Genomic DNA, 25,599 nt, shown 5'->3' with positions numbered 1-25,599 from the left:
CTGGGGAAATGGTATTCATCATTCTCCAGCCCACACTAGACTTCCTGTAGTATCAAAGGGATAAACAAAAGTTGATACCACTGGAGAAACACTTGGGAAGGTCAACATTTAAAACACACGGGCCCACTACAAGTCTGAAATTTAATCAGAAGATTAAGGAATGTTTCTCTTCTTTCACACCTTACCACCACACCAAAAGGGCTCCAGTCTAGTAACAGTGGATTACAGCAGAAAGAACTACACGAAGCTGACCCCATCTGAAGAGGAATACTTAGGAAAGCCTGCCTTATATAGAAAAGGCAAAGACAGGGAAACTAGAGAAATTTGAAGCCTCTGGCAGTTACAGTTGCAGCAAACATTAAACACAACCAAACTTCTAGCCAGACAAACATACAATCTCACGCTTATAGCCTGTTTACCTAAGTTACTATTACCGGATACAATGTGTAGGTTTTTAACAACAAAAACAAAATCAGAGGCAGATGAAAAGCCAAGAAAAAATACAGCCTAAAGAGACAAAGCAACCCTCAGAATCAGACTCGGATATGACACAGATATTGGAATGATGAGACAGGGAATTCAAATTAACTATGACTAATATGTGAAGGGCTTTATTGGCAGAAGTAGACAACATGCAAAAAAGAGATGGGAATGTAAACATGTAGATGGAGGCTCTAAAAAAGAATAAAAAAGAAATACTAGAAAAAAAAAATCTCTAATACAAATGAAGAATGCTGTTGATAGACTCATTGGTAGACTAGATGTGGCTAAGGAGAGAATCAGTGAGATGAAAAATATGTCAGTAGATACTTCATAAAACTGAAATGCAAAGAGGAAAAATTGATGAAAATATTCAGAACAGATTATCCAAGAACTATTACATGATTTTAAAAGGCCCTGTAGAGATCATTATGTATATGTAATTAAAATAACAGAAGGAGAAGAAACAGAGAACACAGTAGCATAAATATTTTAAGCAATAATAGTTAATGGCTTTCCAAAATTAATGACAGCCATGAACCCATAGATCCAAAAAGCTCAGAGAATGTCACAGGATAAATACTGAAAATCAACACCTAGGCATATCATTCAAACTGCACCAAAACAAAGATAAAGAGAGAATTTTGAAAGAAGCCAGAGAAAAATAAACACCGTACCTATAGAGAAATGAGGTTAAGAATTGCATTTCAACTGTCCTTCAGAAACCACAAAAGCAACTAGAAAGTAGAATGAAGTAATCAAAGTGCTGAAAGTAAAAACCCACCAACCTAGGATTCTATATTCAATAAAATTACTCTTCAAAAGTGAAGTAGAAACAAAGACTTTCTCAGAAAAACAAGAACTGAGGGATTTCATCATCAATATATCTGCCCTACTAGAAACTTAAAAAGACAGTCTACACAGAGAAGGTTACTTATGTATGTATATATCAGAAAATTAGATCTACACAAAGAAAAATATGAATCAGAGATGCAATATATGCAAATAAAATATAATCTTATTTTATTTATTCTTAATTTACCTATTAACTGTTCAAAGTAATAATAACAACAAGATACAGGGTAATTGTAGCATATAGGCAAGTGAAATGAAGGATAATAATGTTATAAAAGATGGGAGGAATGAATTTTGGATACTTTATTACAAGGTACTGGTGGTACACATGAAATGGCATAGTATTATTTGAAGATGGACTTTAGTTAACAAGGTGTATTGGAAACTGTAGATAAATCACTAAAAATTTTAAGAAGTATAAATGATATGCTGGGAGATAAAGTACAAAATAATCATATAAAATTATCAATTAAAACCAGAGAAGGTTGAAAAAGGTGGAGAAAAAAGAATGTAATGAATATAGTACATCTATAAGTATAGTGGATATTAACCCACCTATAATCCAACTACAATCATTTCAAATGTGAATGGTCTAAATTTGAAGACAGAGGTTACCAGAGTGGATTTCAAAAGCAAGACCCAACTATTTGTTATCTACAAAAAAATCCATTATAAATATTTAATATACTCAGGTATGTTAAAAGTAAAGGGATAGAAAAGTATACATGACATACTAACACCAATCAAATGAAAGCTGGGGTAGCAATATTAATTTTAGAAAAAAGTGGACTTCACAACCAAAAAAAAACTTGAAGAGACATTGCACAGAAAAGGTATATTAATAGCAAGTAAGTTATGAAAAGTCATTACACTTCACCAGTCATCAGAGAAATGTAAATTAAAACTACAATGAGATACCACTACACAGCCACCAGACTGGTTGCAATTATAAAGTCTGAGGATGCAAAGTACTGGCAAAAATGTGGAACAAATGCTGCTCTCACACATTGCTGTTGGGAGTTTAAATTGGTGCCACCACTTTGTAAAACATGCATACTTTAGAACCCAGCAATTCCATTCCTAGGTATATAACCAATAGAAATATATGCATGCATATATTCACCAAGAGATAAGTTCAAGAATGTTCATGCTAGTATTCTTTATAGTAACTCCAAATTGGAAGCAACACAAATACACATTAGTAAAAAAAATTGTACATAGATTGTGATATATGTATTTATCATTTATGAGAATGAAAAACTGCTACATACAACATGGTTGAATTTCAAAACAACATGTTGAATGAGAAAAGTCAGACATGATAAAGTATATTGTTTGATTACATTTTTATAACATTCATGAACATGCAAAACTAATCCATGGTTATAGATGTTTACATGGGAGTAGGATAATAAGGGAGAAGGTGTGAGAGGGACTTCTCGTGCTGCTAATGTTCTATTTTCTGACTCGGTGGTGTTTTTACTTTGTGAAGATTTATTGATCTGTATACTTATGATTTGTACTCTTCTCTATATGTATGTTATAAACGTAATAGCTTATTTTAAAAAAAGAAAAAATAGAAAAATTGTTAAAGAATTACATCAGGATTACTCAGAAAATTGAACACAAATGTCACCTAAAATATGTTCAACATTAATCTGAAAAATGCAAACTTAAATGTGATTTCATGTTATACCTGGTATATTGGCAAAAATAGAAAAGCCAGACAGTATCTAGTGTTGGTAAAGATGTAGACTTACAGAAACTCTCACATATATTGGTGATTTGAGCATGTGTGTACTCTATGACCCAGCAATTTATTCCTTGGTATATTCCTGGTAAATCTCTTGTATGCAGCAGAAGACATAGAAAAACAGTTTGTAGCAGAATTGTTTATAATGATAAAAACGGAAACTGTTTTTCACCTCAAAGGAATTGGATCAAACTGTGCCATATTCACACAACTAAAAATCATGGAGTCAAGACAAGGAATACTGAAAGCTATGTTCAGTCACACAGGTTGAACTGAAAAACCCAATAATGGGTGGGCAAAGCAAGTTATTGAAGAATAAAGTAATATTCTAGTGATGCAAAGTCCAAAAACAGACAAATTTACCAATCATATTGTATTGTAACATTTTAAAGTACAACAGGAGAATGATAAGTGGAATTTTCTGGGACAGAGGGGTCATTCAATGAAGGAAGGTTTACATGGAGATTCTAAAATATTGTAATGCTTTGATATGGTTTGGCTCTGTGTCTCCACCCAAATCTCATCTCTAATTGTAATCTGCACGTGTTGAGGGAGGGACCTGGTAGGAGGTGATTTGATCATGGAGGCGATTTTCCTGATACTGTTCTCATGCTAGTGAGTGAGTTCTCATGAGAACTGATGGTTTTAAAAGTGTTTGGCAGTTCCCCTTTTACGCTCTCTCTCCTGCCACCACATAAGACTTCCCTTTCTTCCCCTTCACCTTCCACCATGATTGTGAGTTTCCTGAGACCTCTCCAGTCACACAGTACTGTGAGTTAATTAAACCTCTTTCCTTTATGAATTACCCCGTCTCAGGTATTTTCTAGCAGTGTGAAAACAGAATACATACTCTTACTTCATAAACTGCATGGTAACTAAATTATGTTCATTTTATTGTATTGTGTTTTTAAACTGTGTCTACCTTAAATATAATTGTTATATTAATGGTAGTAGAAATTTAAAAGTTAAAGAAAAAAATGAAATATGTCAATATAACTATTTTAGGACTTTTTGCCAAGATTTCCTGAACCAAAGCTATGAATTACATTATTTGAAAAACATTGTGCTAACTCCTGAAGTTATTTTAGAAAGTGTCCATCTGATATCTTTCAGACCATGGTCATTTGAGAACACAGTGAAGAGACCAACAGAGTAAATCACCAGGACCTGTTTACACAACAAAAAATGTGGCTGGTAAAATATTCTCTGCTGATGTTTCTGAAACCAGAGACCGGAAACTTACAGTGGAAATGAAACCCTGTACTATTCTAGTGCCAACACAAACAACAATTATAGTGCGATGTGAGAAAAGTTGTAAGAAATATTTCTTGGTTTCAGTGGTTCAACCAAGTCAGCATATTTCTGTAATTGTGGCAGATTGGACCCAAAACTTTAGAGTCTTCAGCAAGGAATGACTCTTAGACATTAAAGTGATCCCTGATAAAACAACCCCAGGGTCATGAGAAGGCTACTCCGCCAATTTCATTACACTGTGGGACACACTGACATCTGGCTCAGCTGCGGAAGCTGGAAAACTTCTTTAAAATTCTCTTGACAGTAAAAATGGACATGTGGAAAACATTCTAATCGGTTAATCTTTGGTGCTCCTGAAAAAGGGACACTTGGCTTTATACTTCATGATGATAAATATGAAACCTCCAGATCTAGTTGTAAATAACTTAATGGCATTTGAATATGGAATAGAACTTTCATTTCCCAAATGTGCCAAAAGATGAATATGCACCTGCATCAACCCCATGCATAAGAAGCCCCCTGGATTCTTTATTTACACTTGAGTTTTATAATTTGTCCACCTTTACATTGGTTCCATTAGGCCAGTGAAAATCAGTGAGCAGCAGCAAGTCATTTATTCTCTTTCCTCATCCTCTCTTCCTTTCCTCGCGACTTTGCTAACTTCCATGCTTGCTCAAGCATTTCTTCTCTCCTTCTCTTTTTTTCTCCCTCCTTTCCATTGTGTTACATATAATCAAGGAAATCAAGATAACTAACTTCATATATATACACACACATACATATATATACACACACATATGTATACGTATATATGTATATGTGTGTATGTATATGAAGTTAGTTATCTTGATATATATAAGTATATATGTACGCATACTTATATATACATAAATAAGTATACATATATGTATATATATAAGTATATATACATATATATACACATATATATGTGCTATCAATAAGTGACCTTTAGGATTACTGCATAAATATATTAGGATGTGTGAATATGTAGATGGGAAGCAAAAAAATTGTACTTACCATATTATGGGCTTTTCTTAAATAAATGTCAGGCTTCAAGATCAACAAATTATAGAAGTTGTCTCTATCTTGTATGATTTTCTTTTGGTTGTTTAAACAATCCTTTTTTCTTTTTTTTCCAGTTGTTATTGATTCCACTTAATTCCTCTTTTCAGCATTAATATTTGTTCTAATTTCAAAATACTACCTCAAAAGTTCTGGGTTTAAACTCAGAAAACTAATTAGAGAAGAAAGGAAATGCTGCACAATTAAATAGAGGCCTACATAGTTCCCTGCTAAATAGGCGCTATTCAACCAATTTTCTTTCCCCTATCTCCAAACATCTTTTGTAGTCTCTAGTCAAACATGCACATAGATAAATAAGTGCATAGCTAAGCGAATTAAAGGAAATAAAGTTCTGCTATTGCTTCTGGTAAATCAACTCATGATTTTTTTTTTCTTCCTGATTCTATCTGGTGTATGTTAGGTGGTAAAAAGGAGAATGTAGCATAGTTACAAGCGCTACCTCTAAAATCTAAATGTCTATGGTTAAATTTTGATTTTGTCTTCTTAAATTACTTAATTTTTCTATGTTCCATGTTCTCTCATCTTTAAGTTTTGAATTTGGACCGGGCGCGGTGGGTCACGCCTGTAATCCCAGCACTTTGGGAGGCCGAGGCGGGCGGATCACGAGGTCAGGAGATCGAGACCATCCTGGCTAACATGGTGAACCCTTGTCTCTACCAAAAATACAAAAAATTTGCCGGGCGTGGTGGCGGGCACCTGTAGTCCCAGCTACTCAGCTACTGAGGCAGGAGAATGGCGTCAACCCGGGAGGCGGAGCTTGCAGTGAGCCGAGATCGCGCAGCTGCACTCCAGCCTGGGCGACCAGCTAGACTCAGTCTTTAAAAAAAAAAAAAAAAAAAAAAAACAAAATTTGAATTTGAAGTTTATACTTGTGAGCTGTTGTGTTGATTAAATGAATGTGGGCACATATTAGGCGCTAGAAATGTTAGCTTTTCTTGCCCTTCTCTTTGGCTCCATTTCCCCAGCTAACAGTCAATCTAATCTCCATATTAAAATCAGAACAGTCATTCACTCATTCTACCTTTCCACTAGAAGGCTGCTTTCTCTCAATCCTGAGTCTAAAAGATAGGAATTTTAATTGGAAGTTGACACATCTCATTATGACAGCATTTTTGTATTCCTCACAGGAATTCCTCAAACATCTATTGAGCACCTTCTCATAAGGCACTGTTCTCTGCTAGATGCTAGATTTGACTGGTTGTTCTATAACTTTATGGTGGGACGTGTTTGTATTTGGGAGATGCTATCAGGTCATTCATTTTTTAAAAATTCAAAAAGCATTAAACCTAAATTTATTGTTACCTTATAATGTACATCGTTAGACAGAACTCAAGTACTGCATACAGCCTTTAGTGGCTCCATTGCGACCTTAATATCAAGTCTGCAAAAGAGATCCCAATCCTTGTTAGGTTGCCCTCAATCTGCTACTGCAGCCTTGTCTCCTGTCATGCTCCTTCTCATTCCCAAATCCCCTGGACTGGGGGCCTCACACAGGCATTCTGTATGGTGCACTTCACTTTCTTTACCTCTGGACAATGCCTATTTAAGTCATAATTTAGAAAGACTTCCTGAAGAGGTGCTTCTAAGCTGTGCTCCTGTACCACATGGCACCTCACCTGACAGTGTGCTGTTCACATAGTATCTCCACTGCTTATTTACATATCAATGCACCACCCATTAGTAAGGAGAAGGACTGTGCATCACAGTTGATCGTAGGTTCTACCACCGGGCCTAGCATATAGTATATGCTTTATGTTCAACACCTATCTTCAGGGAATGATTCAATACTATCAAGATATAGTTTCAATAGAAACACTCCATTTTCTATATCCTGATGAGCAATTTGTTTTAACTCACTTAATTTCCCTTTGGAATTGTAGATGATTACTTGATGCCATCAGAGCTAGGGATAGAAAATGAACGGCATACTTGCACTTAATGAGGGTATACTCTGGGGGTCTTTGCAAAGTGATTTAAAATTCAGAAGCTCTCTGTTTCTAGGTGTGCCAATTTTCCTTAACTGAACTCTGGCTCTTATCTGTATATAATTTAGTTCTAGTTGGGATTGGATATAAGGTGGAACAGCAATATAATAATATCCACTCAGGTGGCATGGCAACTTATTTCCACATGCTTGTACATAAGCCTAAAATGAATTTGGTTGAAACATTTGCCAAAAAACATGAAAATATTCACATAGAAATAATATCTTTTGTATTACATGGAGGCAATGTAGTTCATCTACACGTGTGGGAATACATAGAATAAATGTGTTTACATGTGTCCAGGAGCTTCTTAAAGTGAGACCTTTATTAGTTGATGCCATAATTTCACTTCAGAAATGTGGCTTATTGGAAGAATCAATGCCTTGAGTTGAGGAAGAATTACCTAATTTATAGACAAGGATTCCAGGCTAAAAAGACATTATGGTAAGGCCACGGAGGTTAGAAACAGTGTAGGGGAATTTACAAGAAATAATTATGTTGTTGAAGCATCAAGTTCAAGACAATGGTAACTTAAACAATGCTAAAATTATGTCATGTAAGACAATGATATACGATGAGACTGAAAAACACATTCTGATGCCAAAACTTCAAAGGCCTCGCTAATAAGGGTAAAACTCTTGAACTTTATCCAGCAGGTGATGGAGGACCACAAGAGTTTTAAGCAGGGAAATGCTATTTGCACTTCAGATTTGTGTTTTAGAATTCTTTCTAGTAAATCTATAGAAAGTAGATTTAAGGAACATAGGACAAAACAGATTAGATCATGGACTCTTTCAGTTAATCAAGAAAGAGATATTGAAGGTCTTGAGTGTAAGGTGTGCACAGTAGAGAGGAGTAAAGGGCATACCGGAAATTCATTTAAGAGGTAGTAGGAACTCAAGATTGACTTAACATGAAAGACCAGAGAGAGGGAAGAAACAGCTGAGTTGCATACTTTTTGCATGAGTGACTAGGTGACCAGTGATCAAATGTTGTCATGTAGAGACATTTGTTAAATGCATAACTGTCCTCCAGAGCAGACATTTGGGCCTAAGTTATGCCAGGGGCAGGAGAAATAGAAGAGGCAAAGCATAAGGGTCATTGCAGATTTTCAAAGCAGATTCTCAAATTAGCTCAAAGAAATGGAACTTGGTCATCAGTTTCCTGTGGAACTTGACGAAGCTCTTGTTCTTGATGCTGCCTCTCTCATTCCCTTCAGTTACTACTGCTCTCAGGTTCATCCCTCTTCAAGCTTCCTACAAAACCATGTTTTCCCCTGCATGGCTAGTGATATTGCCTCTTGATTAGTCAAAATAATTAAGACCATCAGGCATAATCTTGCTTAAATTCGTGCCCCACTTCCCATAGAGGCTTGCAGGGTTCTGGATCTCAATACTATCAGGCCTCAGAAATCAAGATCTCTACAAATGGACCATGTTGTCTAGAATCTTACAGTCTGCCATACTTTCAGCAAACTTTTATTTTTACCTTGATATGTCTTTGGAAAATTGTTAACTTCTATTAGTAATATCCTTATACAATAAAGATTAAGGGCAGTGGTTCTGGATTCAGACAATCCTTAAAGCACAGATGAATATACATGGAAATACAAAAAAGAAAAAAAAAATTCTAAAGGAAAACAAGAGAGAGTTTCAGTGTCACTGATTGTAAACTGTTACAAAATGGAATCTCCTAAGGATGAATACATTGCCAAGTAAGGTTTATACCAGAAATAAATGAAAGATTAGTTCAGTCTCTGAGAATTGACATAATCAGACCATTACCAGATTAGAGGAGAAAAACATTTCTTAAGGAACACAGAAAAAAATTGATTAAACTAAACACTGTCTTACAACAAAATTTTATAATCTAAGAGTAAATGGGAACCAATTGAAGTTCATAAAGGGTATCTATCAAAAACTTACCATGAATATCATGTTTAATGATTAACTCTTAGAAATAGTATCAATTAAAGAAGTCAAGCAAGGTACCCATCACTGTTTCAGCATTACAGAGATTTAAGCCAATGTACTAAAATAAGAAAAATAAATGACACAAAATAATTAGGAATACAAAAATTATCTATATCTGCAAATGATTTATTATCTATAATAAAATGTATTCTCTTTGATTTTCATATAGGTTATCATATCATTTGCAATAAAGATAACTGTTTTTTGGGTGTGTGCAGTAATGGCTCTATATTTAATGGACATATGTATTAATGTGTATATTTATAGTAATAAGAACATTTGACAAAATTTCAGTTAAAAATATTCAAAATAACAGTGTTTCTACAGAGAAATAACCAATCAAACATAAGACAAGAATATAACATTCAAGTTAGGAGCAAAAACAATAAAGTACTAGAGGAAACCAGGTGTGTGTTTAAACCAAATACATACTAAAACCTTTGCTGTAAAACTTGTATATCACAATTCCAAAATGTTATTGAATGCAATACAAATAAATCAGAATAAATGACTAGATATATAATGTTCACAGATGAACGAATTTGGTATCTTAAAGATGGCAATTGCCCCGATTTTGATTTATAAACTTCCAAATGAAATCCCTAGCAGTCTTGTTCGTGAAAGTTGATGACCAAATTTAACCTTCAAAAAGGAGTAAAGAGCACACAGTAAACAAGACACATTTTAGAACAAGAGAAGAGAACTTGCCTTATCAGGTTGAAAGACTTAATTATGATAAAGCAGCCTCCAGGACTGATTCTATCCTGAAACCAAGGTAGGCTCACAGCGCCTGGGATGAGATGAGGAGCAACATGTAATTCCAAAAGGCTGGAAAGAAGGAAAGGGTAGGGGAAGGCCTGGACTCTGAGAGTCAAAACTCTTAAACTGGTAGGAATTTGAGTTTACCTGTAGGAAATTTTGGGAGCCTCTGTAGATATCTACAAGGAGACGTTGTTTAATCATTAATCTTGAATAGATTGTTAATCTGAATTAAATTCAGAACTGTGAGGCTAATTATTGTCATGCAATTTGCTTGTGTTTTGGAGAACTTGGTAGTAGGTTATATTGATTAAAAATATCCTGTAGGTGGTAATCCATGCATGTACACAGAAGCCTAGCAGTAGAAATGGCCTTTCAAACTCAAAAAATAATTAAACCACTAAAAGTCACATTAGTTAGTGTTATGGTTGCAGGATTGAATTTTTACATCTTTCACTTTTTCCTTTTCAATTTGATTTCTGTTTGCAACTAGGAGTCTAATATTTTTATCTAAAATAATCTTGTGAGTTTTTTAAGACAGTAAATTATCTTTATAAAAATCTAATGACATAGACAGTTTTAATTATGCTTTCAGTTGATATTATACATTAGTAAATTACAAGAATTAATTTTCTTGGAATTTAATGTTAATATTATTCACAGCTATTGACCTTCAACATGCATAACTTTTAAAATGTTATTCTAGGCAATTCTACAGAGCTCCTTTACCAATTTAATATTTTAAATTCAAAGAGTATGAACAAGTGAGGAATGAAACAAGCTATTATCAAAATAAGATATTTTAGTCTAAAGCATTAGGTGGTTTCTGGATTTCCACCTGTTTTATATTCTCATTTTTTCTTCCTTTTTTACAATTCTCTACATACAAAATATTGCCCTGGAGTTGAGACTTAAAACATTCAAAAGAGCTTGAAAATATTTTATTCTGAAAGTATATCCCAACTGTTCTCTCAGGAAAGCAGGAATATGTGGAGCAGAAAAACGGACAGCTCAATCAGAAACAGAACAAAAAACAAAGCTCACTTTCTTTCCGTGATTATTCCATCTGGAAAGATGCCTAGGGGTTACTAGATTGAGGAAAAGAAGAAAGTAGACATTTTGTTTTAAATACGTGAAGGTCTGCAGTTGCCCCAATGTTTTAAGCCAAAAATGTTATATTTCTATTATTGTATTTTGAAGCAGTTGTATTAGAATTTATTTTACATCAGGGGGCTGTTAGAAAATTTGTATATTTTAGAATAACTTTTCTGGAATTTTCTCTTTAGTAGAGAGTTCTAAAGTAAGGAACCTGAGGTGTAGGAGTAAATAACTTAAATCATGAAATATAACATCTTTTTAATTTATTTTTTAAAAACTATGCAATTTTCACATTGTAACGGCCACTTTTTCATATATCATTTATCTCTCTTCTCAGCTAAAGACTGTTTGGGGCTGGGTGCAGTGGCTCACGCCTGTAATCCCAGGACTTTGGGAGGCTGAGGTGGGCGATTTGCCTGAGGTCAGGAGTTTGAGACCAGCCTGGCCTACATAGTGAAACCCCATCTCTACTAAAAGTAGAAAAAAATTAGCCAGGCATGGTGGCACGTGCCTGTAGTCCCAGCTACTCGGGAGGCTGAGGCAGGAGAATCGTTTGAACCTGGGAGGTGGAGGTTGCAGTGAGCTGAGATTGTGCTGCTACACTCCAGCCTGGGCAACAGAGCAAGACTCCATCTCAGAAAAAAAAAAAAAAAAAAAAAAAGAAAGAAAAGAAAAAAGAAAAGATTGGACTCAACACCAAAAGCCCAGCATAACTCCTTTGTGAGTTTTGACCCTACATATTGTTCCAGTTCTGGGGAGATTCCTTGTACCTTTCATGCACAACTTTCCTTTACATAAACGATGTTTTTAATTGTGATGGAGTCAGGGCTGTGTCTACACGGTCTGCAGTTAACTACTCCCGAGAAGTCTATAGTAGAAATGAATAGCAGCAATATAATACCTAGAAAACTGATATATGTGAGTTATACCTACAACATAAGAAGTTTGTATAAGTAGTTTAATATTAAGTGTGTTCAAAATAATTATTAGACCTTTCTATGGCAGCTTACCTAAGCGCAGGTAAAGATGGCTGGCATTTTCATTAAATGGTCCAAGGATACATTTAAATAATTTATAAGATTCTATTGGCACAATATATATGGGTTATATTTTGAAACTTTAGTCGCTAGAAAAATTAAGTCTCTAGAAAATTTAAATTTAAATTTCTGGACAAATTAAAATCATGCAATTGTTATTCCCAAAATAGGGTGTGAAGGCAGATATGTGAGGAAGAGAGGAGAATTCGAGAGGTCATGGGGGCAGGGGAGACAGCTAAGATGTGGTATAATTGAGAAAGGGAGCAAACCCAAGGACAGAAAACCAGCATACATGGTGAGCATAGGAAGGGAGGAAGTTATTTCATATGTAGTTGCAACAGATAAAGATGAGAGTTTTAAGAAAGGGAAGGTCCCAAGAAAGCAGATGGTAGCATTTGAGACGATGAGTAATTCATGTTTTAGAAAGGTAAGCACAGAGAAGCAAAGCAGTCTTTCTTACCACATTTCCACATTTATGAGGTATTGTCATATAGTCTTCCTTATTTATTCTAATTTTTGACAGAATTTGGCATTAGAATTACCCAAAGGCCCCATAATCACATGAATATATGACATATATGATGGTCTGGAAAGATTGTTTGGTGTTGATTTGCTGTATTTGGTAGGAACGTCATTCATATGGACCACAATGAATCATACAAGCCTACTGCCATATTAGTTAACAACCAACCTGAATTATATTCTTTTTTTCCTGCTACTTGTCTTCTTCTAAAATTAGAGATATTATTGTTTTCATTAGCAAGGTGCTATTGAGTAGTTCTTCACAGGTATATATTTTGGAACATCCAGAGTAATCACTTTTTTATTGACTATCTTGAGTACATTTTAGTTTATTTCAGTCTAAATAGTCAAATCAAGTGTACCTACATTTAAAATACAAACTATTACTTTGCATATATCTTGATCTAATTTCATGGTGCTTTAAGTTCTGATAAAATCATGGTTACCTTCTCTTGTTTACAGGATGATTTTAATTTTAAATGAAATACCAAAACAAACCAGTTTTTAGCAGGTACATTTACTAGTCAAAGCAACGTGAAAAAATAAGTCAGTTATATTCTTATTCTTACCATATTCCAAGTATTCTGCCTAAACCTTACTGTATTTCAAATTTAGCAGCATCTTCATATATTTGATCGCAGTCTCCCCCATCCAGGCATTGAAACTCTAGCCAGACTTTCATGGTAACAATACTATTTGGTGGACATAGTATTATTTTACTTGGAGAATTACAATGTGATTTGCCTTTCTTGTTTCATTTCTTTAAACTTTAAAAGTGCTGTATATGTGTTTCTCCCAGTTGTAAATTTCAGAAAGCTAAGCATTGGGTTCCACATATTTTTTTCTTTTGACTCTTCAAAAAAAAGCATTAACAATAAAAAATAATCTTTACTTCCTTAGATGACGGTCTAGATTACTAAAAAAAATAAATAGTAGATCATTATTCTTTAGAATGTTCACATTGCTTGTCAACGAAGCACTCCAAAATAGATGCTGTTTAATACAAGTTAGATTTTTTTTCCTACATTCAGGGCAGAGAGTTAAATTATTTTTGTTCCAAATCCTGTAGCAGCACCCTAAGGGCAAGAGTCTTAATAAAACACATTAAGTTGCTTTTCATGAAAAGATATTGTGTCTTATATTTTATATGTCTCCTAGATATTTCCTACTTTACGTGGTCAAATAAATATTTCATTGTTGCTAGTGTTATAACAATAAATAAGCAATGTTGACATTAAAAGTTACTGTCATACTAAATTTCAAAAATTGCTGGGTAAAAAAATACTGACACAAAAAAACGTTGTATATCTGGACTATAGAGCTCAAGTAACAACAGAATAATACTGTCCCCCTTACCTTTAGATATGGATGACAATTAAGTGAATTCAATAGATTTATTTTAGAAAAGTGTTTTGCCATGTATCAGATAAACATATACAATTTTAAGCATGTGTCTATGTATGTAATTTTTTCCTAGTAATAGGATATCATGTTTTCTTCAGGTTCTCAGAGGAATCTATGACTTACAAAATATTTAGAATTATGATTTACAAGAAGAGCTTTTTTGGTCTTGAAAAACATGAAGATTTATTACATAATAAACATGTACTTTTTGTAATAATGTTTATAAAGATGTGGTTGATAAAAACAGATTAAAATATGATTAAAATTGAACTTTAGTGCTTTCTATAGGTTTCAATTTCTGGGCATTTGTCTCCAGTAATGTGAAATAAATTGATTGTATACGTAAATTATTTAGTTTAGAGCTAAACACCAACTTGAAAATAAATGACATTTTTGGTTTTATATGTATTAAAATAAATTAGCCTTTGCGAATATAGCTATACTTTATTGTACTTCATTTTGTGTATAGTTTTCTACATTTGTAATCCTTAGTGAGAGACTGCCTGGAAGAGTCCTACCTCTCTAAAATTTATAAAACACAGCTATATATTACAGAGGCACGCATGCATTTGTTAAATGGTTCAAAACTCTTGATATATATTCCTCCTGGACACATGGGATCTGTGAGTAATTGATAAAAGATTAGTTACCAGCCTAAAATACTGAGCAATAACAGACGTACTTTTATTAAGAAATGCCATAGTACTTACAGATGTTCTATAGACATTAGCTGAAATGAAGTTTCTCTAAAGTGAGAATTCAAAGTTAAACAGTTGCTCTACAATGTAACAAAAATACAAACATATACACACACACATATACAGAGTTATATAGCCAGATACATATGTGTGTGTGTGTATATATATATGTGTGTGTGTATATATATTTATCTACCTATATATTTATCTGGATATCTGCATATTCAACAATATAACATTTGAGTGAAATTTGAAAAGTGTGTGTATGTATAGGCATCATAAGGTTATATAAAACTCATTCTAGTGAGCATCTGATTTATACATCTCAATTTACTGCATCTTACTCTTATTTGTATCCCTCTCAGTGGATTGTACATAGAAACCACTTAATAAATATGTTTTAATAATTATTAAATAGGATTTTGGGAGACTTGTACCAAATTGTGCTACATAGCAGGAGGGATCCAGCATTATGTCAGAGTTAACATCAAACATCAGTAAACAGGAAACTGCTACTAACAAGTTCAGTCATTGACATTGTTTATATTTTTTAAGGTCTGCTCCCCATGCCTCAGTCTCTGCTTGTAGAATCTCCCTACTTTTCAAGGCCAAGTTCAAATGTCATTTCCTCTATAAAACCTGACTCAATTTAAACAGTCTAAAATAATTTTCTTCTCCATTAAACTCTTAATATTTTCCTAGTTGGCCTGAATCAACACCTCTCATAATCTCCCTTTTAATTATTCATGTATACGTTGTATCTTTTCCACTAGCTTCTAAGTTGTTTTGAGTCAAGGGCTACATCTTAAATATGATAATGTGGTAAGCCTTTTGTGAGTGAATAATTAGTACAGATTGACTGATTGCGTGATTTACTCTTTAGCTGACATAAATACAAATGCTGTTCTAAAAGCTATCATTCTGTACTAATTTTGACAGGAGAGGAGGCTGCTCTGTGAAATTTGAACTCATTCAACTAATAGATATTTACAAAATTCATATTGCGTTCTCTAGTAAGAAGCTAAAATCTTCTGTTATAAAATACAGGATATTTTTGTTTAAACATACTTTATAGGACAAGAAAGTATACATGTGACCCAAATTACCAAAATTAATTTGTTAATGGCTTTGTATCAGCTTAGGCCCATAGCATACTCCCTGGTACATGTGCTTTACTCATCCAAAACACTGTAGTCTATCAAACAACAAAGCCTTTTGTGATATGGAAGAAAGTGCAATGCACAAATATATAATATTTCCTATTGTATTCTTATCATTAAAAAATGCTAGTGGGGATTCCAAAGTGATTCACTAATGATACTGACTTGATTAGTAAATGCTTATTCATAAGACACATCCCTGCTATGTGTCTGATATTACTTTGTAACACTGTCTTCATGACTGCCTCTACTCCAAGCACAGTGGTCTCCTTAATTCTCTCTAAACACACCAGTACTCCTCCTTGTCAAAGCATTTGTTCTGACCGTCTTCATTTTTGCCTAACATACTATTATTTCAGACCAGTTCATAGATAACCTCCCACTTCATTCAGGTCTCAGCTCAAATACTCCTTTATCTGAATAAAACTTTTGGAAGAGTGATTTTTATTAACCCACCTTGAGTCACACATGCATCTTACCCTGTCACTTGCTTTCCTGTGTCGTCATTATCTTGTTCAGCCTTCATAAGTGTTTTTCTTCCCCACTAAAAACTGGCTCCATGAAAGCATAGATTTTGTATGCTTTATTTTCTACTACTGTATACGTGGCACCTAGAACAATATAGGAACTCAATAAATATCTGTTCAATGATATGATGAATACTTGCCACTAGCAAGCATTACATGTCATTTTAAATTTCCTAAAAACAAAGACTTAAGGATTAAGGAAAAACATGAGAATTTAACACAAATAAATCCTTTTCTGGTGTTAAACTTTCAATAGAATATATTGAATAGTTTCTAGAAAAGGTATCTAGTGAATATTTATTGTTTAGTATGTTCAAAATATACCCCACTTCTAGGAAAACATGTCTTCATCACTCCAAACCTGTGGTTCTAGTGAGGGCCTAGAAATTGCAGCATCCTTCTCCCTTCCTCCCATAATGTCTAGCTTACAAAGTACACTCATGGCCCCAGTGAGGGAAATTTTCGTATACTAGTGTACTGCCTTCAATTTCTGGTCCACAGATGGATGTGTGACTCAAGGTGGGTTAATAAAAATCAGTCTCCCAAAAGTTTTCTAGTTAGAGCTTATGAAAAAGAGTTCCTTTCTCTTATATAAAACTCTGTGACTTTTGGTATAGCCAACTTGAAAGAATAAAGCTAACACACAGAGAAGAAAAAAAATGATGAGAGAGACAGAGAGAAGGAAGGAAGAAAGAAGGGAAGAAAGAGACAGGAAGAAGGATCATGTTGGAGTCTCTGGTTCAGTGTTTCCCAAGATTAACCAACCAAACTTCATCTATAATTCACTTAAGGGAACCAATGAATTTCTCTCCAGCCCTTTTCTTGGCTTTAATAACTCAACCTACTTATCCTGGCTAATATATAATGTAGTACAATAAATGGACAGTGTCTCCAGTAGGGGTTTTTAGAATAAATGTGGGGGGATGGAAAGTCATCCTTCACAAGACTTTTATGTATGTATGTATGTATATATTTATTTATTGTCACGACTTTGAATAAACTGAAAATGGGATTCAAGGAAGCTATCTCTGCAGGAGTCTGGCTAACAAGATCCAGAATTTTCTGCTGAAATTGGCATAAGGATAGAACTGAAATACTTAGAAGAGGATGGACAGTGAATCTCATAAAGTGCCTTTGTTTATTATCACTTTGCTCAATCTGCCTTTGATAAGAGTTTGGTAGAAAATAATTCAAGATTCAACTCCTTGGAAAGGCTGATTAGATTTTTCAGGGATCAGTCAGAAAGCAGAAGACACAAAAATAATTGAATGTAGGAAACACAGGTGAGAGGAAAAGTATAAAACTGAACATCTGACAAAAAAAAGCATCCCAGAGGTTAGCAGGACCCAGAATAGGGTAAGGCAAACCAGGTAACTAGAACACAACTTTTAGGAGGCACTCTTTCTCATGTGCTGATGATCTTCAACTTGCTGACCAACTGAGTTCCTGAGTGGCTTCCTACAATTTGCACCCTGTTTACCTCACTGTTAAGGAGGCACTCCTGGAGATTAGCAATAGCAGCAAACCACCATTGCAATGAGTCCTATAGGTTGGATGGACAAAGAAAGAAGCAGCGTTACTGGAGCCCAGCATCCAGAGTCACTGTGAGAGAGCTGGAACCATGACGGGCCTGTCCATGGTCAACAGAAGGCATTGGAGGCCACAAAGAAAATATGGGCTCTACTTGAGATACCATCTAAAGCTGTTAGTGGGAAATATTGTGACTTCTTCCTAACACCAGAGCTTACTGTTGGCTGAACTCTGCAGGAATCCAGCTGATATGAGAAATGGGGAAATGCATCCTGAAGGAATCAGTCTCCTGTGATGAAGAGCAAAGAAGTGATGGACAAGAAAGGACTCTTCTTGTTCCTTAGATATTAATCTGTCCATGATTAATATTTTGTGTATTTTCCTGCATACCCCATGTGTTTTTTATCTAGCCTGTGAGTCAAATAGCACTTGAATTTGACTCATATCTAAAGGTTGTTCTCTCTTATCTATTTTCATTTTTAAGTAAGGATGACATTGAATTTCAGGTATTTTGGATCGTTGAAGTTAAAACAGAAACGTAAAATATGTTTCAGGTTATACAGAAGCTTTTGTAAGCCTAGTGGGATTTGGCCGCTTTGCTACAACACCAAATATGTGTGGGTTTGGCACTCCTCAATGAGAATCTTCAGCAAATGTTTTAAGTTATGTCTTATATGACTTTTTTTTTTTCCTTGACTGTTAGCACTAGCCATCATGGTTGTATGCCATTTGGAAGCTTATATGCATGTGACCTTCTCACTATGTTTTTGCTTAGCATTTGTATGTCATATCTTCAGATGCCAAGGAAATGAACCTATCACAATAATGCTGTTGCCCCAAAACTATAATAGCAAAAGCCCTTAATATTCTAATTTTATTTGGGTATGTTTATAATTTGATGACACAATTAGATAAAATTGAGCAAACCAACTTCAATATGTATTCATAGAAACCTGTAGGACTGGAGAAAATCCTAGAGCCATCAAAGCCGATGGCTTCACTAACAGAAGAAGGGATTCCTTCTGCAACCTTTAGATTGTCTTTTAATACTTCAGTGGCAAGGAGATCATTATTCTGAAAGCTAACCCATTTGTGTTTGGGCAGCATTAAATGGCTAGAGAGTTATCCCCCATAATCAACCAAAATCTACATTTGTCTATTTGGCTCTGGAATCACACAGAATATGTCGGCTTTCTTGACCACATAATGATCTTGAACTATGCAACTACAACTCTCATCTATCTCTGAGCCTTTTCCAAGGCAAATATCCACAGTTGCCTCAACCATGGATTAGATTATGTTTTCTAGATATGCGGGTTTTCTCCAAATCTGCTCCTCTTCTACATATTTAACTGTAATTATACTTTATGTTTATTTTCCTACCTTCTTTGAATAACTGGCTTCAACTGAACCATTTCGGGTGCCTTCAACTGGACTATTTCTAGTGGCAGAAAAAAAATTATTTTATGTATTCACAGTCTTCCCTCTTCCTCCAAGTTGTACCCAATGCTTAAAAAAAATTAATACCATTGTTAACATAAATATCTTGTTAGATATTTTGATCAATGGTGGGTCTCAAGCTAGCAAGGTCCTTGGTAAGTCATTTAGAAATCAAGTTGAATTTGAGCTATTTGAAATTAACAATAAGAATGTGAATGGTAATACTCGTATAAGGAAGTAATATCATAAAATATTCTATACGTTTTTATTTTTTATTTTTTAGAGATGGAGGTCTCATTCTGAAGCCCAGACTGGAGTGCAGTGGTGTGATCATAGCTCACTGCAGCCTCAAACTCCTAGGTTCAAGTGATCTTCTCTCCTCAGTCTCCCTCGTAGCTGGGAACACAGGCATGAGCCACTGTGCCTGGCCTGTAATATATTTTGTACTTTATATCATACATAATAATATTTTATATCTATGTAAAAACGCAGTAGTGTCCAGTTTAATGAATTCTGAAGTTTAAATATATGCAAAATATATTTTTTGCAAAATAGATGTCTCCTAATAAATGATGGAATACATGTGTAAATCTGCTTAGCCACTTCTCCTTTAAAACAGGTTTCAAGTTCCCCCTATTCTCTTTCCCCTTCCTCCTATGAGTGAGCTAAGTTTGAAGAGGGCTTAAGTATCATCCTGGCATTAGTGGGGAGTTACCTGGTCTGCAAACATCCTTAGTCCTCCCTTGTTTTCCCTGAGCTGTGACTATCTGGCCCATTCAGCTCTGTCCTTGTGATAGTACCCAAACCATGATCCACCCAACTCTAGCCCATACTCTGTACCACATCCTGGTTGTGATTTTAGTTCCCTCATACCTACCAGTGATCTTTCAGCTCTTCTAGGGAAAATGGGAAATTGTTGTATGCTTTCTATGCCAGGTTTGAGGGTTCTGTATTCTTTGAAGTTACCTGAGAGCCACTGGCTAGGTATCTCACTCAGCCTTTGCTGCCCTGTTACCTCAGTCAGCTGGATGCTGAGCTTCTGAGTCTTCTATGCCCTCCAGTATACACCTTTGAAAGCAAGTCAGTCGCCTTTGTTATGGGGCTCCACAAAACCCATATGAAATTCCTATCACTCATTATTCCTGCCCCCACCCCTGGTACTCGGCAAATGGGAAGCCTTGTGCTCTTTCTAGAGACCCAGGAATCACTGTGTCACTTTGTAAGTTATTTTACTAACCAATGGAGTCCAATTATTTGAGTTACAAGAATGTTTAACTATACATGTAAACATTACTGAAGACATGAAATCACTCCAACTGCAAATGGGGAAGTGGAAAAAAAGTTATTTAATGAAAGATAAACATGAATTTAAATTAGTTTTGAATAATTAGGAATGCTTCAGGAAACATCATGTGGTGAATAGTCAGTTTTCTATGTCTATAATGATTTTCAAAAAAGCAACTTTCACCTTTCACTAAAAATGATTCTATAACCCACTCCAGTTAATGGATCACCCTCTACTAAGTTGTTGTTAAGCTAGAAATCTCAGTGCTTTCTTAATGGTATTTCTTTCTTCAATCATTCCTCATTCATTTTGACAGTATTTTACCTTATAAATGTATCTCAATTTATTAACAACAATCTTTTTTTCTTCTGCTTCATTTTAAATAGTCATCACTAATGATTTGATGTATTGCACTAATTTTCTAACAAACGTTTCTACTTACATATTTCTCAGCCTCTATCCATCTCAATTATTGCTCCCTTGCTAGGAAAATTAGAAAAAAAACAAAGGGCTGATGATGGCATGATTATTCATAAACCTTAGACAGACCTTCATTTCTTAGGGAATAAAGCTCATATCCTATATCAAGGCACAGGGCCTCCCATGATCAGGAACTGTGTTCCATCCATATCCCCAAAGTCCCTACAATAAACATCTCATTAAAATCTTCTTAGTACATACTTGGCATGTTCATTGTATGTATGATTTTCCACATTGCTTCTTCTCTGTAGAATACCTCTTCCCACACCATCTCCCCACCGTTGTCAATATCCTTCAAAGCCCAATTCAGAGGCAAACTATTTCACAACATTTTCACTATCCCTCCTCTCCTCCACTCCCCTTCCTTGCTCCACTACAAAATATATAAACTATCTCACTGGTGTTTCTGAACAGTTTTGTTTATAATTCTCATAATAGCTACCACATTCTACTTTATATTAAAGTTATTTGTATTAATGAATATCTTCTCTGCCAGGTCATTAACTTAATGATGCTAGTTACCAGTATTTGTTTCCCAGCAACAGTAGCCAACTCAGGCTAACTTAAACAGAAACGGAAAATTTATTATGAAGACACAGAGGTGTCTCATGGAAACTTCTTGGAGAAATTATGCACACAAGTTGTGAACAGAGATTTAGAAGTCTTTTTTACCTGATTCTGAATCTCGGCTTTACCTTTTACCAAACATATAACATTATATATGATATTAAAATTCTGTGTCTCAGTTTCCTCAATTATAAAATAAGCATAATAATAGTCCCCACTTCCAAAAACAAAGCTGGTGAGGGAATGAAGCTGGACCTTAGGAAGGACTGAAAATCTGTCTGAAATTCAGGCCATGTTTCCTTGATTCACCTATTCTTCACTTCTCATTTTACTAGAGATTGAATTTCTCTGCTCTTCATTATTCATGGAAAAAGTTACTGGTCCACAGCTCATTTGCTGTACATCTCACCTCTTATAAAGATGGATTCTGTCTTTGTCTGTTCCAAGTCTGGGTGAGAAGACTGTGATTGACCAAATTTAGGTCCAATCAGCTGCAGCCAAGATTAATAAAAGTCACTGAGCAGTTCCAGAAACCCTTCTTTATGAGAGGCACTCCCAAGAGAAGAAGGTTTAAGGAGAAAATGAGATAGGTAGTGATCCACTCAAATGTTCCTTTATTTTTGTGTCCTCAAACATGTAGTGCTGTAGTCTTCAATTTTTACCATATATGCACCTATATGCACCCTAATTTTGATATTACATACAGTATTGTGCCATATTCATTATTTGTTCAATTATGCCTTCAAGAATATTTGAATAATAACTTATTATGTTCTGGGTATTATGCCATATGCTGAAGGTATAATGGAATGAGATAAAGTGAAATTCCAGACATCATGAAGCTAATATACACTGCCTGTTGCTTTGACTATTTTTAAAAATCTGGTCTGTACATTCTCACAAGCCATCCCTAGCTTATTAATATTTATAACATTGCTCATTCTTTGTCAGAACCACTGTTTTCAATTCTTTTGTCTTTTAATATACTTTAAAAAAACTTATTAACATTTAGTTGTATTTTCACAACATTAGGCAGGTCTCCCACTAACATCTACCTTGGGACTGGAAGTGATTTACCTCCTACCTCCTAGTGAAATTCCAGGAACAGAAAGGCCTAAGTTCTATATCCATCACTATAATTGCCCATAACTGATTTTTTTTTTTTTTTTTTTTCTGAGATGGTGTCTCACTCTGTTGCCCAGGCAGGAGTGCAGTGGTGCGATCTTGGCTCACTGCAACCTCCGCCTCCTAAGTTCAAGCAATTCTCCTTCCTCAGCCTCCCGAGTAGCTGGGATTACAGGCATACACCACCATGCCCGGCTGATTTGTGTATTTTCAGTAGAGACAGGGTTTTGCCATGTTGGCCAGGCTGGTCTTGAACTCTTGACCTCAGGTGATCCACCTACCTCGGTCTCCCAAAGTGCTGGGATTACAGGTGTGAGCCACCATGCCCGGCCCTATGTGACTTTTGATAACCTCCAAAAGCACTTTGTTAAGAACTATGGGGCTTAATTCATTTTAAATCAATCAATCATTAAACATATAAGGGATTTTGGCTAAATTATCTAGTTGTAAAAGTCTGTGATTTGCAGATTAGTATGAAAAATACATGGGGACCTCCAACCTGAATAGATATTGTCAGTACAATATTGTTTATGGTCTCACTCCTTCTCTTCCTACTCCTCTTCCCCATAACCATTAGTTCCATCCCCCTCTCTTCGTGCACACACTGAAAACTATTGTGAGAGCAGGGCAGAGCTGAGTCTAAAAGAAGTAAGCGTTAGCTAGAAATGAGATGAACTCTTTGTAGAACTCTCAGCCAATGAACTCAATTACTCTTTTTGAGATTGGTTATTTTCTACAAAAGCTTCAGGGCCCTTGTTCCTTTAACATCTCTCTGTTAAGGGACATATATTGTCTCTCCTTACACCCTAACTCAAAGGACAGTTTTTTTTCTATTAATTTCCTGGCTCACCTCCTTGTTTCTGCCCTGGTCCCAAAACTCATCCTAAACTATAAGAGTTTTTCTTTGTTAATTTTCTCCTCTGTTTGTGGCATCATTCCTTACTTCCATTTAATTAGTTCTGTCTTTTATGGTTTTCTACTTACATGTCTCACATAACCTCGATGTCTCTCTATTCACATACCCCCCTCAACTTCTTCCTCAACTCTCTTCTTCCTTTTATCACATGTCCTCTGCCTGCCTCTACATCCTTGTCATATACTTTTAAAATCCAGCATTTTGCTATGTGCCAACCTATGTGATAAGCACATTCCATGAAAGATCTCATAGAATCCTCAACAAGCCTGCTAATTATACTCATTTTACAGTTGAGGGACAGAGAGGTTGAACAATATTCTCAAAATCACACAGTTAAAATGGCACAACAGGTTCAAATGGAAGTCTGTCTTCTGAAACTGACTTCTTAAGCAGTAGGCTGTATGCGCTTCATTTGTTGTGAAATCTACTGCCAGCTCTACCCGCTCCTCCCACTCTGCTGAAATGATCAACTTCAAAATTTGTCAATGGCATGAATCCAGTGGATTTTCGCAGCTGTCATTTTCCTTAACCATCTGTTGCACTCATCACTGTGGTATGTATTTAGAGAAACTTTTTCTACCCTGGCTTGTCACAATGAACTTCCTCCTGAACTCCTTGTCTCTTTCATTAACTCATCTTCTTTCTCCCACCTCCAAAAAGTGAGTGCTCACCAAAAACCAAGATTTGAATCTCTGCCATTTTTATTCTAGCCAGGTTCCTTCAGGGAACTCAGAAATGGAATAAGTCAAGATTAGATCACTTTTCCTTATTTTTGATTGCTCTAAGAGATAACTGACTACCTAAAGTAAAAAAATAGTAGCAATATATTATGACTTTATTCATGTAAAAGTAACAGATAGGGAGACAAGAACACAAAGGCTACATGGAAGGAATTGAGAACATACTGTTAGAAGCTCCTTCCCTATGTGTGACTGGTTATTTGAAGATAGATTATGGTTAATGAAAGATATATATTATAAATGAGAGGACAACTACTAAACAATTTAATGAAATCTAAATATTAAGTCAACAGAAGAGATTAAAATCATAAAACATTCAATTAACAGAAGGCAGATAAGCGGAAAAAAGTTAAAAATGTGGAACACATAGAAAGCAGCTAGCAAAGTGGCAGATTTTAATCTAACCTTTTATCAATTGGCATATCCGTTCCAATTGGCCATGCTGATATAAAAACACACCTCAAAATGAATAATGACTCCAACACATAGATGTCTGTTTCTCACTGATTTAATAGCCCATCACACATGTTCCTGGTAAATGGGTGTGTTGTCTCCTCCAAGTGGTCATTCAGGAACTCAGGCTGCTTCCTGAGTTCCACTTTGTGGCTCACCACGCCCTAAGGCCTCAATGTCATCTGCGTTTGGCTATTAAAGAAGAAGAATGCTTGTAGTCTCTAAGAAGACTTGTTTTAGAAATGGCCTGTATCACTTTGCTTGCATGTCATTGGCTAGACTATAGTCACATATCCATACCTAAGTACAGGGCAGCTTGGTAATGTCAGCTAGCTGAGGGTCCTGGAAGAAGAAACAGATTTTTGGTAATGAACTAGCTCTATCTGCCACAGGTAAACAGTTCAGCCACAAGGTTAGAAATTTTCAAAATTTTTTTATCCATAAAAACCATCTT

General features: G+C 35.2%; 1 protein-coding gene across 2 annotated transcripts in view; it reads left to right on the top strand.

Moving 5' to 3' along the window:
- HMGCLL1 (3-hydroxy-3-methylglutaryl-CoA lyase like 1) overlaps nucleotides 1-25,599 on the top strand; it is a 148,188-nt gene that overhangs the window by 107,550 nt on the left and 15,039 nt on the right. Inside the window, exon 8 of one of the 2 annotated variants that reach the window (XM_073006078.1) lies at nucleotides 19,863-20,650. The exons of the other annotated variant lie outside the window; for it this stretch is intronic. Coding sequence (XP_072862179.1) covers nucleotides 19,863-19,949 — 87 coding nt within the window. The 3' untranslated portion in view covers nucleotides 19,950-20,650. Of the gene's footprint in view, nucleotides 1-19,862; nucleotides 20,651-25,599 lie in introns of those variants that run through there. 2 annotated transcript variants of the gene reach the window in all.

The sequence above is a fragment of the Chlorocebus sabaeus genome, chromosome 17 (genome assembly GCF_047675955.1).
Source record: "Chlorocebus sabaeus isolate Y175 chromosome 17, mChlSab1.0.hap1, whole genome shotgun sequence".
NCBI classification, from domain to species: Eukaryota; Metazoa; Chordata; class Mammalia; order Primates; family Cercopithecidae; genus Chlorocebus; species Chlorocebus sabaeus.
Note: the sequence above shows the minus strand (reverse complement) of the source record. Positions and strands in the feature narration are given on the sequence as shown.